Source organism: Macrotis lagotis, chromosome 1, assembly GCF_037893015.1.
Source record: "Macrotis lagotis isolate mMagLag1 chromosome 1, bilby.v1.9.chrom.fasta, whole genome shotgun sequence".
Taxonomy (NCBI): domain Eukaryota; kingdom Metazoa; phylum Chordata; class Mammalia; order Peramelemorphia; family Peramelidae; genus Macrotis; species Macrotis lagotis.
In genome coordinates, this window is record NC_133658.1 from 401,106,572 (window position 1) to 401,120,018 (window position 13,447).

General features: G+C 44.0%; 1 protein-coding gene across 3 annotated transcripts in view; it reads left to right on the forward strand.

Annotated features, from left to right (window-relative positions):
* CAMK2A (calcium/calmodulin dependent protein kinase II alpha) overlaps positions 1-13,447 on the forward strand; it is a 77,776-nt gene that overhangs the window by 20,511 nt on the left and 43,818 nt on the right. For all 3 annotated transcript variants that reach the window (XR_012473775.1, XM_074212643.1, XM_074212644.1), the window contains 4 exons: positions 3,022-3,081; positions 10,949-11,003; positions 12,470-12,535; positions 12,878-12,950. Coding sequence is in view for 2 of the 3 variants with exons in the window: in XM_074212643.1 (XP_074068744.1) it covers positions 3,022-3,081; positions 10,949-11,003; positions 12,470-12,535; positions 12,878-12,950 (254 nt within the window). In the remaining variant the exon portion in view is untranslated. The remainder of the gene's footprint in view (positions 1-3,021; positions 3,082-10,948; positions 11,004-12,469; positions 12,536-12,877; positions 12,951-13,447) is intronic.

The following is a 13,447-nucleotide window of genomic DNA, read 5'->3' on the forward strand; positions in this document are numbered from 1 at the left end:
TGCAAGAATATTTTATCAATGGGGTTCCAAAAATAAATTATAGTTCGTCCAAAATTGAGTCTCTGGCCAGAGGAGAGACTTCCAAGTGGTATCCAAGAAGCGGGACTTCTAAGAGGGACCCAGGTATTCCCCAGTGCCTTAGTGGGGTTGCTTTTTAATTGTGGTGCTCAGGTAGGACCTATTGGAAGGAATGGAAAAAAAGAAGATGGGGTTTGAGAAGGGACATTTCTCTTAGTTTCCATATTCCTGTTGTTTTTTGACCCCCAAGACAATGGGGCTCACTCTTCTCACTTGTAAAATAAACCTGTTAGGTAAGCTCTCCCTGAGTCCTTCTGACTTTTATATCCTAGAAAATTTCTATTCTGATTAGGCAGGAAATGGGAAGAACCTGGGTTCTATTCCTAGATCTACCAGCAATTTGCTCAAAGTCAAGGTGCTATGTCTTTCACTGCCTCAGTTTCCTCATTTTTAGAGAATTGAACAAGATAGCTCTTTCAGTTGTGAAGTCTTTAACTTTGTGGCTCTATAAATTAACAAGGGAGAGGAAGAGAGGCATAATGCAAAGAAAATCAGCCTTCAAGTCAGGAAGACCTGAGTTCAAGTTCTGATTATGAAATATCCCGACTATATGAATTTGGGCAAATCAAATAGATTAACCTTTCAGAACTCCAGATGACTCCCGTGTTGAGTTTGTGCCATTATACACTTGTAAAGGGAATTTCTCTGATATAAATTCCCAACACTAATGAAATGTAAATGTAAAATAGTTCATATGACACATGAAAATTAATTAAGAGTCTTCCTTTGATAACCTGTGAGATAAGAACTATAGCTTTTTCTATCTGGGTTTTACAACTAGTGAAACTAAAACTCCAAAAGGATCAGTGTTCCAGGGGGTCATGGAACTAGTAAATGTGAGGAGCAAGATTTGAAGTCAGGTCTTTCTTATTCAGAACCTAGCACTGTCTAGCATCATACTGCCTTGAAATAAAGGATGAATTCAGAGATATTCATTTTTCTCTCTTGCAGTCTTGGCAAAACTATTTTCTACTTAACCAAGCAAAGTGGACTAGGCCTGGAACTGTTTGAAATATGGTCAAGTTTAAAAGACGTCAGGCAATAGACTTCAAATAAAAATGGGAAGGAAAATGGACCCAGGGAGAGATGCATGGTTCTTTCAATAGAAAAATATTAGAATTGCCAGGAAAATGTGATTGTGTGTGTTCTCTGCTGCTGCCTCCCTCCCCCCCTCCCCCTGCCCCAAGTTGGTGAAAATCCTTTTTAGCTAACTCCTTCCTTAGGGACTAGGGAGATGAATAAATTGACTTTCTTCTTACAGAGATTCCCTGCTTACTATGCAATTTCCCCATCAGTTCTTAGCTGCTCTTGGGTTGACCCATCTCTTTGCTGGAGAATCTTGTCCTTTTTCTAGGAAAGTAACTTCTCCTGAAGAAGGGGATGGGGAAAAGGCCAAGGATTTTCCAGCTCCTTTCTAAACAGCCCCTCCTGGCAGCTGGAAAATTTAACTAGGAAGCAGCTGTAATTGATAGAAAAGCAATAAATTAGTTTTGATCTGCATCTCTCCAGAATTCTAAGAGGTGTAGATGGGGTGGATCTGAGGCTGGAAACTGAGGGGGGTGGAGGGGACAGGCTTTGATGAAATGAAACTTATTTTGTATTATTCCTTTTTCTCTACATTCCAGCCAGACCCAATTACTCACTGTCTCTGATCATCCTGACCTCTTTGGTCTTTCTGCAATTTCTTATTCTATTTCTCATGCCTGAAAATGGATTACTGCAACTTCACTTTTTTGAAATCTCCCCCTTCCCCTGCCCACTTTGACTCTGAACTCTGGTGCCATTTCCTTCAAGAAGCCTACCTATCCTTCTCTCCCAGATGAAAGCTATTTCTTCCTATAGCACCCACTCTTCTTCCTTTGTCTTATCCATGATTCCATGATTGGAATTCCATATTCATCTTTGTTCCAAGACTAGATGCCTGGACATTGGAGGCTTTAGAAAAAGGAATTAAACCATCAGAGTTTTCCCTCCCTCTCTAGAAGGATATTATGGGTAGTGATTTCACCAAGGGCAGGGTAATTGTGTCCTGCCCTTGGTTCACCGATTGGATACCTGTGGTTTTGTGTCTTATACTAGGACATTCTGTCCCTTAGGTCTTTGTCCTTGTCCTCATCTCTTTTGCCCTTCAAAAATGGTGGTAAAGAAATAATCTCAGGGAAGGAGGACCATAGAGTCAGGAGCTATGATCTAGAAATCACGTTCTTTGAACTTTTCTTTCAAAAGACCTGAGCGCAGAACTGGACAGTGTATGGGATTTGATAGGATGTAGGCTTCCTTTTTTCTCTTCGCCTCAGAGAAGTATAATTCCTCTAATTTCCCATAGGCTTGGACACTTATCTGGGACCCAGGTAGGATTTTTCAAGTGATAACCAAGAATAATTAAAACAAACTTCCTACCACATGTATCTTATCCTAAATCCTCCCTGATTTAGCCGAGAGATCATCTAGTTTCCTGAGTTTACTGATCCTGTGTCCAAGCCAGAGTCCAGACTTGGACCTGCCAAAGCCTGGCACCATTAGCACCAAGGACTTCAACAACTTTGGATCAGGGACTGTTAGAGAGTAGAGAAGCCTTGACAAGTATGCTTACAGTCTGGTTTCAAGAGGTGGCCTCTTTTCTTTGGTTTCATTAATCCTGACCCTCTTGCAGAATATTGACTTCCCCAGAACACAGAATATCTGAGCTAGATGGACATATAAGAACTAGAGGAACTATAGAATGCTAAAGCTTAGAAGAAACACCAGCCATAATAAACAAGCCCCTTTTTTCTGTGGATGAGAAAATTTCCTCTTCCCTCCTCACATTGTGAAACAGGGAGTTTCAGGGTTCAGAAGGAAGATGAGGGGACTGCTCAGTTTTGGGGAGGAAAAATCTTACTTCACTCCCCCGTCCACAGTCCAACCCAATTCAGCTCTGACCTGAAGTTCCTTGGGTTTCAGATCACCAGAAGCTGGAGCGAGAGGCCCGAATCTGCCGCCTGCTGAAGCACCCAAACATTGGTAAGATAGTCTGCCTTTCCTCACTCCCCACCAAGGGGAGGGCTGACTGAGACGGGTTGCACTTGTGGCTAAGAGGATCAGGCCTGGGGCTGGAATGGGGTGCCAGTGGGTGGTGAGAATGGGGCTTGAATCTCTTGGAATTGTGTGTGTGGTGACTCCTGGACAGAATGGGGGAGGGGGGAATGGAATGGTAATTTTGGACTCTTTGGAAGGGGGAAGGGAGGGGACTGGGTGGGGGTGGAGGGCAGCCACATTCCTTAAGAAGCAGCTGGGGGTGGGGGTGGGGAAGAGGGGGGAAGAGAAGGCCTTTTCCGCCCAGCCTACGCCTGCCGGCAGCCTCCTTCAGAAAAGCTGTTTCAGGAAAACTCCTGAAGCTCCGAGAAAGATTAAAATAGTCTCCAAAGGAAAAAAAAAATTCCCAGTGTACCCCCCTTGCCCCCCCACACAACAAACCCACCAACAGTGTTGCTGAGTCAATCTGTCACCCACCCCCACAAGCATTCAGCACCCCCTCCTCATCCCAGTTCTGCAGCAAGCCCCTAGCCCCCCATGGGGAAGTGTAAAGAGGCTATGGCAGGTAGTGGCTCCTTCTCTAGGAAAGGTGGGTTACCTGAAGTGGCAAATGCACCTAGACTGGCCTCACAGACATGGAATGGGAGCCTGGGCAAGAATAGGCCCCTCTCAAGGATGAAGAATCCCAAATAGTTATTGCTGGTCTTGCCTCCAGTTGACCAGCTCATAGAGAGGGCTGTGGTACAGGTCCCTGAGGTATGACTTGAGCCATAGGATCTTAGAGTTGGGAGGGACAATTTAGGCTATCTAATCCAAATTTCCTGTGGCAACCAGGCAGCGTTTGCCCACGGCCACATAGGTGGCATTCAGTCCCTTGTCTTCTTGATCCAAATTGAATATTCTTTCTATTATACCTACTAATACAAGCAAGTTAGAGATAAAAGTGGGGCTGAACAACCCCTCAAACACAACACCCAAAGCTAACAGCTGGATGATTTGGGTGGGGTCAGAGAAGAGTGAAGATAAAACTTTTATAATTCTATATTTCTACCTGTCTTGTTCCTTGGAGACAAATTGCCATCCCTGTCAATTCTGATATCAGCTCTCAGGAAAAGGTGTCTGTCACGGGCTCCTGACTGTTCTCTCCCCCTCTGACCTTGAGCTGTCTGGGATGGAAGGTTTCCCTGTTGTTCAACCCACTCTTTCCCTGCTCAAGTTTCTTCTCCGTTTGTCCTCCAAATCTGAGGCAACCTTGAGGTAGAGACAGTGTGGACTAGTGTATAGAGAATCCTGGACTGAGTCAAAAAAGATCTGGGTTCAAATCCTACCTCTAATAATAGGTGGGTGACCCTGGGCAAGTTAACCTCTTTGTGTCTCAATTTTCTAACTTGTAAAATGAGGGGATTGGATTCTATGACCTTTAGAGATCACTTTGAGATATAGATCTATGATGATTTGAGATATCAAAGTAATAAAAGTTAGTACTTAGGATTTCCAGAGTGCTTTATGTAAATAAAATTTCTTTTAACAACACTGTGAGATAGGTGCTATTATTATAATACACATTTTATAGATGAGGAAACAGTAGCATAGCTAAATAGGTGTTTGAGTCAGGATTTTTTTGGGGGGGGAAGTTAATAGTAGTTAAAAATGACTACCCAGGGTCACATAGCTAGTATCTGAATTCAGATCTGAATTCAGGTCCTCAGTTCTCTATCCACTTTACTACCTAGCTGCCTCTCAGGCAGGATTTGAACTCAGATATTGCTGGCTCCAAGTTCAGGATTTTGAGTATTATGCCACCTAGTTACCTCAACCAACATCTAGGACCTTCTCAACAAAGTTTGAGGTACTATTCAAAACCTGGGGTGAAAAAGGAACTTCTAAGATGAGGAAAGAGACATCTTATCCCCTCCACTCTTCCAGTTCTTTACTGCCTTTCTTTTCCTCTGGGTCTCTGAGATTTCAGTTTAGCAGGGCTCCTGTCAAGGCTTTATGCAAGTCAGGTAGCTAAATGGTGTAATGTAGGACTTGGACATAGGAAGAGCTGAATTCAAATCCTAACCTCTCTCAGCCTCAGTTTCCTCATTGGTAAGTTGGTGATAATAAAAGGGCCTTCCTGGTGTAAGGGTCAAATAAGATAACATATGTCAAGTTCTTTACAAACTTCAAAGCCTAAATAAATGTCTGGTCATTATTACCATTAGTCACTAAGCCCCCAGTACTTCAGCCAATATTGTCCGGGGCCTCTACCAGCCTTGCCCACCACCCCGTCAAGTTGTTGCCATGGCTCCTCTTTATGCTGCTGCCTTAGTTCCTGCCTCCTCCCAGTCTCTGTCTCTCCTTTTGTGGTTCCTATTCTCTTAATTCAGTCACTCGTTCAAAAGATATTTTGGGGGCTGAGGGTGTGGTGTAGGAGGAGACCCTGGGCAAGGTGCTCTGGGGGAGGGGCTGCAGATGAACAAGAGAGTTTCTATCCTCAGCAAGCTAGCTCCCAACAGAGGATAAAACCATCACTGTTGTGAAACTCAAATAAGGTAATAGATATAAAGCACTTTACACACCTTAAGGTGCTGTATAAAGGTGACATCATTATTAACTTCTAGGTACTAGACCCCTGCTCTGGGGATAACTCAATTCTCCCATCTTTCTGCTGAGCTCAAACAATGTTTAAAGAGCAATAGAAAGATATATACTGAAAAATGTTTAACAATCAGGCTCTCCAGAAAAAGAAGAAAAAGTAGGTTTTTAAGTTAAATTTGCTTTTGAAGTCTAGGCAATCAATGAAGAAAAAAAAAATCAAGCCCAAATTTCCAGGGATTGCTGATTTCTAAAGTGTAAGTGATTACAGTGACCATTTAACATAGGTTCTCATAGGTCTGTTAGAGCTGGCTTCAGCACTTACTTGATGAAAGCCCCTAAGTGATAAGGTAGAATGAGAGAAGTATGAAAAAGGAATATCAAGGGAAATAGAGATAGAAAAATCACACTTGTTGGGGGAATCAGGAAATAAGACTAGTTTATATTTATATAGAAGACCCAGTTTTACATGCATTTATCTCATTTGATCCCTTATAAAGACTCTGTGAAGTAACTGCTAATATTATCCCCAATTTACACATTCATTAATATTGAGGTCCAGATTTGATTAATGTGAATAAGCTTCTATTAAGCTCTTACTATCTATCAGATACTGGGATAAATGTTTTGCCAATATCTCATTTGATTCTCATAACAACCCTGTGAGGTAGATGAGCTATTATTATTCCCATTTACATGTAAATTTTCATCATTCTCAGATAAAGGTTGTGACTTACCCAGGGTCACAGTGTCTGAAATAGAATTTCAACCTAGGTCTTCCTGACTCTAGTCCCAGTGTTCTTCCTTTTTATAGGAGATGACATTTGAGCTAGACTCTAAAAGATGGATAGAATATCAATAGGTGGGGATAAAGATAGGAAAGATATTCTTAGTGAATCATCGTGGGGAAAAAAAAGAGGACTGGAAAACATAAGATATGTTTGGGACACAATTTATCTGGAGGGTTCTGCATATATAGGATGTGGAATCATTTTCCCATTTACAAGTAAATTCCCATTATTCCCAGATAGAGGTTGTGACTTGCCCAGGGTCACACAGCTATTAGTGTCTGAAGTCATTGGAATGTTTGTCCTTCATTTCTGAAGAAGACCAGGACATCAGGGAGGTGATACCATGACAAGCATGTGAATTGGATTTGAATGAGGGGGTACTGTGCTAAGTCACCAGCCTCACTTTGTCCTCCAGAGTCCTCTGGGCCCAGCAGCCAGATAGGAATCAGGACAACTGGAGCTGACCCTGGATGAGAAGCAAGAGGGTTAAGTGACTTGCCAAGGTCACACAGTTAATAAGTGGAAAGTGTCTGAGGCCGGATTCAAACTCCTGTCTTCCTGAATCCAAGTTCCAGTGCTCTTTCCTTTTGTAGGAGACACTAGATCCTAAAGGATGGATAGAGTGTCAATAGGTGGAGATAAAAATGGGAAAGATATTCTCAGGGAATCACTGCATGAAAGCACCAGAAAGCATAGGATATGTTTGGGACACAGAATTTATCTGGAGGCTTGAGCTCATACAGGATATCCTAGAGATCTTAGTGGAATTTAAAGCTTTGTGAACCAAGACTTTGGGGATACCCTGTATATAGAAGAAGAGAAAGATAGGCTGGGGTAAGGCTGCTTAAAGCCTTGAATGCTAGGTCAAGAAGTTGGACTTCATTCAGTTGCCAACAGGGAAGTGGTGAGGTCAAAAGATTCATCTGGCAGACTTTGCAGGATGGAGAGGGTAGGGGGAAAGGAGGCAGGAAGCTCAGTTAGGAGGTTATTTCTATAGTCTATGCAAGAGGCGGTGATAGGGAAGGAGAAAAAAGGACAGTTAAAAAAGAAACAATGAGAAGATAGAATTGCTCGGGGAGAGGAAGAAAAATATGACTGAGTATTATTTGAGCCTGGGTAACTGGGGGCGTGGAGATGGAGCCCAGAAGGGTTGCAGTGTTTGGGGGTGACAACTCCGGCAGCTATTTATACCCAGAATGCACTTCCACCTCCTTTCATCCCCCTCCCCCCATTCCCTGCTGCTTGGAGACCGACCGGGGAGTGAGGACTGATTCCTGAGGCTGCACACTAAGCCTGATTACTCATTGATGGACAAGGCCATGTTGCCAGGGCATGGATCAAAGAGAACAGGGAGCAATAGTAGGTCTCCAGGGAGACCTGTGGGCAGTGCCTCAGCAGACAAGGGGGAATAAGGGAAGAGACTAGGCCCATGAACACATTTTCTTGGGGAGGGGCAATAGAGCAGGTTTCCTAACAGGGATGGAATTGGACCCGAGGGACCTAGCCTGGATAAGAAGAACTGGATAGATTTTATGGATCCCTTTTCTTTTGGAAAGATTTAGGGCTTATGGTTTATACTTACTCTGACCAACTTAGATGGCAGATTTGGAGTCAGAGGTCCAGGAATTTACTTCAGACTCTGCTATTTCCATAATTTAGGAAAAATTATGGGCCTCAGTATCCTCATTTTTAAAATGAAGGAGTTGGACTACATGGCATCTGAGATTCTCTCCTCTGACCCTATTACCCTATGCCTTTATCCTTACTTTCCCAGATGTGGGGAAAAAGAGAAGGAGGTGGGAGGGTCAAGTACAAGGGAAAATCACTTCAATCAGGAATCTCCCTAGCTGTATGCTAGAATAGATCCGGATTCAGATATTGGGTCCAAATCCTATCTCTGCTTCTGAACCTGTGTCCTTGAACAGGTCACTTAGTCTACCTGGGCCTCAATTTTCCTCATCTATAAAATATGAGGGTTGGATTATATGGCTTCTGAGATCCCTTATAAGTCTAATCTATGATCATATGGGTTCAAATGCTAATTCTATTTCTTACTGCCTTTATGATTTTAGGTAAATCACTCTCTGAGCCTCACTTTCCCCATCAGTAAAATGAAGGTGTTAGATTAGCTTCCCTCTAAGTCTCTCAACTCTAAATCCATAATCCTCTGAAGAGTCTTAAGAACCTCAGAGCTGGAAGCAAGTCTTACAAGGCGCCCAGCCCAAGTTCCCACATCTTTACTCCCCCCACCCACCCAGTGCAGAAATCTGGGAGGTTTATAATACCATAAATATCATGCTTTAGTTTCATGATTTCATCAGTGTGGGTGCGTTTACCACTGATGGAGGTTCTAACCCCTCCCAGTTTAGGAGTAAATGGTTTAGGAGTTGCTGCAACCCAAACAAAAAGCCCCAAGGGCGGAGGAATTTTCCTGGTTCACTGGTCATGAACCTTACCAAACTTAGATGGAGGCTGGTATCTGGAGAAGAAGCCCATTCTTGAGATCTTTCTAGTTTATGTTCCCTCTGCCTTGGCAGGGAGAGCTGGCATGGCTTATGGAAAATATGCTGTGGTTGGAATAAGAGGACCTGGATTTGATATTTTTCATGGCCTGGGTTTCCTCATCTTTACAGTGAAGAGGTTGGACTAATTAGCATTTAAAGTCTTGTATAACTCTAAATCTGTAGCCTGTGAGGCTCATAACCATGGAAGGCTATAGAAGGGACTTTGAGAACTGAGGTTCTTCCACCCCTCATACCACCATGAGACATCCAAGGAATATTTTAATAATAGCAGAGTCACAAATAAAGAACAAAAGATAACCTCAGAGGCCAACTGGTTCAACTCCCTCATTTTAGAAATGAGGAAACTGAGGCCCATAAGTGATTTTCCCAAAGTCATGAGGGCTGTAAATAGCAGAATCTGAATTAAATTCCAGGACCTCTGACTCTATATCTGTCACCCGTCTGTGGAGAGGAGCTATTCCCTAAAGCCCTTTTAGGAACATACCCTGGCTTCTTACTAGCTATATGACCTTGGGTAATTCACTTCATCCAGACCTCAGGTTCTCATCTATAAAATGAGGGGAGTGAACTTAATGACTTTTTCAATTTTTTTCCAGCTCTAAACTTACAAGTTTATGAAGTTTAAGATCCCTTCAATCTCTTAATTCTATCTGTGATCCTATGTGGTGCTACATCATGAATGATGTCTAAAGGGGATGCTGAGAAACTAGGGACTGGTTGCGGGGCAGCTAGTTTGCACAGTTGGATAGAATGCTGGGCCTGAAGTCAAAAAGACCTGAGTTCAAATCCAGTCTCAGATCCTGGACAAGTCATTTGACCCCATTTGCCTCAGTTTCCTCATTGGTCAAATGAGTTGGAGAAGAAAATGGCAAACTAGTATCTTTGCCAAAAAAACTTCAAATAAGATCACAAAGAGTGAAAAATGACTGAATAACATTACTATTTACCATCTGCCATATAGATACATACATACACACACACACACACACACACACACACAACACACACAAACACACACAGACATATTCCTTGCCTTGTCCTCTTTGCTATTAAGGTTAAAGTTGTAATCTGTGGCCAAGGCACAGGGTAAATTCACCTTGCACCTAAATATATAAACTATGTGAGCAGATAAGCCATTCCATCTACCTCACAAGTTTGTTGTGAGGAAAATACTTTGTAAACTTTAAAGCATTATAGAAAGGTAAAGTATTATTAGTTCTAGTCTCCCCTTGCTTTGTTGGGGCTCTGAATCTCCATCTATCACAAGGTACCCACTAGGAATCCATGACTCAGCCATTCAGACCTTTGGGCTTCACAGGATCAAAGAGGGCAGAATTATGGACCTCCAGGGAGACCCACAGGTAGCCCCCTCAACAGAGGAATAGAAGCAGGGAAGAGAGCAGAGGAATAGAAACAGTGATAATTTCAGCATAGAAATGGACTGGAGAGACCTGGGTTAGATAAGAATCTGGTTACTTTTGTGGGTCCTTTTCCTTCTGAGGAGATTCAGGACTTTCAGACCAAGGAACTGATAGTATGTGATCCTGGTCTCAACTGAAAGCTTTGCTGAAGGCCTGACTTGCAGACCTCTTTGCCCTTCTGTGGCTCAGAGGGGGTTGAGAAGAGTTTAGCACCACATCACTGAGAAACCCAAATCTTGGCTCTATTGAATACTTCTGTACTGGCTCTATTAGATCATGTGGTTCCTTGCTCTATGACATCAGATCTAGTACAATTTCCATCTCATGTTGTTTCTGTGGGTACAGACTCAGATCCAATCCTTGCTGCTTTCTTCCCGGTCCCATGGGGACTATTTTTATATTAAATGATGTTTTTTTCCTTTTAATTTGAGAGATGGGAGGAAGATGAAGAAGATATAGAAAAAGGGGGTTTGTTACTATGTGTAACCATTTATAAAGTAGTAGTAGGTATTAATTCTTGTTTCCTTCTTTTCTGTAGTCCGACTCCATGATAGCATATCAGAGGAGGGGTATCACTACCTGATATTTGACCTGTAAGTACCAACCAGGATCCTTAACTGTTGTTCATTGATGTCACTCCTAGGCTGAGCAGGGCAGTGAGTAAGGCAAACACAGTATAGACAGGGAGGGAGGTGGCAGGACCAGATAGGGTGAGTTTAGCTGACCTCATGTTTCCAGGACCCTGAGGTGCTGAGAAGTGTTCCTAAGAGTAGATCCAAGGGCCTTTATGGGTCTTTTATGAGGAAATGAGGGTCAAAGAGGTGGAACAACTTGTAGTGATTGGAACAAGGTGGATTTTCTCAGCTTCTGGTTTCTTGAGACAACTACAAGAACTATAGACCTAATTGTAGTTTAGTTTTTTCTGTGTTCCATGCTCCAGGTCAGCCTCTTCTTCTTGGTTTCTGTATGGGGAGGAGAGGTGTGTGTGTGTGTGCATGTGTGTGTGTACATTGGTGTGTGTGTGTGTGTGTGAGAGACCTCAGTATTGGGGTCTGGGCTGGTATATGGTGTGTGTGTGTATGAGAGAAGGAAGGAGGAAGGGAGGGAGAGAGAGAATGAGAGAGAGGAGAGGGAGAGGGAGAGGGAGAGAGATGCTCATAGGATCTTCTTTTGATCTCTTAGACCTGGCAAATTCATATGCTCATCAAATTCATATGCTCAAGGGCTTGTAGATTTAGAACTAGAAGAGTCTTTAGAAGTCATGGAGTCCACCCCACCCCCCACCCCCCCATAGAGAAGGAAAGAAGGCAAAGAGAAGTTACAGCTAGCATGTATTGAAGAATGGTTTTACATTAGAGGAACAAAGCCCAGCTTGAAATAAATTGAAAGTGGTGACCAGCAATACAGGGAAGATTCAGTATCCAAGAGGGAAGGGGCTGGACTCTCTTTGATTTCATGAAACAATCCCCTGCTGAGAACCTTGTTTGCTCTGCTGGTTCACGGGGGTATTAGTACCACAGGGGAGGCAAAGACTGAGCCCCAGAGGGGAGAAGGGAGTAGAGGCCTCCCCTGGAATTGTGCCTTTGTGGGCACAGGTGTTTCCAAACACGTTGCAGGCTATGTTCAGCTAGTGAGTATTAAATAAAGAGAGGGACTCTAGCCACTGCTGCAAGTGGGGAACCTAGCCCCATACATGTCTGCTAGCAGAAAGAGCTATAGCTTGAGGAGTCAGAGAGAAGAGGACGCAGGTGGGGCTTGGGGATCCCCTGTGGGTTTTCTATTGCTTCCCTAGTGCACTAGCCTGGATGGGGAGTTAGGGGTGTGTGTGTGTGTGTGTGTGTGTGTGTGTTGTGTATGTGTTGTGTGTGTATGTGTATATGTATGCATTTTGTGTGTATATGTGTGTGTGTGTGTGTGTGTGTGTGTGTGTGTATGTGTATGAGACCTCAGCATTGGGGTTTGGCCTGGGTTACTAGTTTTTCTCTTGCTGTTAGTGTGAGGGGCCTCGGAGGGCAGCCGTTGTTGCTTGAGGATGACTGAATGCGTGTCTTTCTTTTAGGGTCACAGGTGGGGAGCTGTTTGAGGACATCGTGGCCCGAGAGTACTACAGTGAGGCTGATGCCAGGTAAGTGAGGAAGGGAGCATTGACTCCTGCCTGACCTCAAGGGACTGGAGCCTCCAGTGTCTTGTGCACAGCTTGTCTCCTGCCCATGCTGGCCTCAGTTTCCTTTCTGGAGTTTTATCCTATATCTGTGATAACTAGAACTCATGTCCCAGGGCCAAAGCTGCCCAGGCAGGCCTCCACTCTGAAGATCTTCTGTCTGTTACTCCGCCTTGTCTGAGGGAGAAGGTAGCCTTGAACAGGCCTTTAAGGCTTTCATGTATGAATGGCCCCATGCAGAACACATCCCCTGTCTGATTCTGTCTGGAAGTGTTTGACCAGGCCTTCTCTTCTTGTCTGCTACAGTCATTGCATCCAGCAAATCCTAGAGGCCGTGCTTCATTGTCATCAGATGGGTGTGGTGCACCGAGACCTGAAGGTGAGATGAGGATGGAGGTGGGTGATACACGATGGGAACCCTTGGCATGAGCCCAGACTGCAGGGTGGGAGCTGCCAGCACCTTCTGGGAGTATTGCATGAAGGGATGTGATGGCACATGGGTCTCCATACTGAGGAATTAGGGCAAGGATTTACCCAGCTAAGCCTGGAATGTCTCACTTTACAGTGTCTGGGAGCTGGAAGGAGGGTTTCCTGGTCAGGTAGTGTCTGGTGGTTCTGTTGCTGTGGCCTAGGTTACAGAAGGCTCACACACGCTGGAGGAGTCTGGGGAAGAGGAAACTTCCCCACGGCTCAATTGGCCAGTGCAAACTGGGCTGGCTGGGGAGGAAGAACATTGAAGACAGTTATAACAGAGACAGAGGGCAGCTAGTTCAACCCCTCTCTGAAGAGCATTCCCTTCTGTAGCATCCCCAGCAAGGGGACATGCAGCCTCTTCTCGAAGATCCTTAGCAGCAGCCCATTTCCCCTCACGACAAC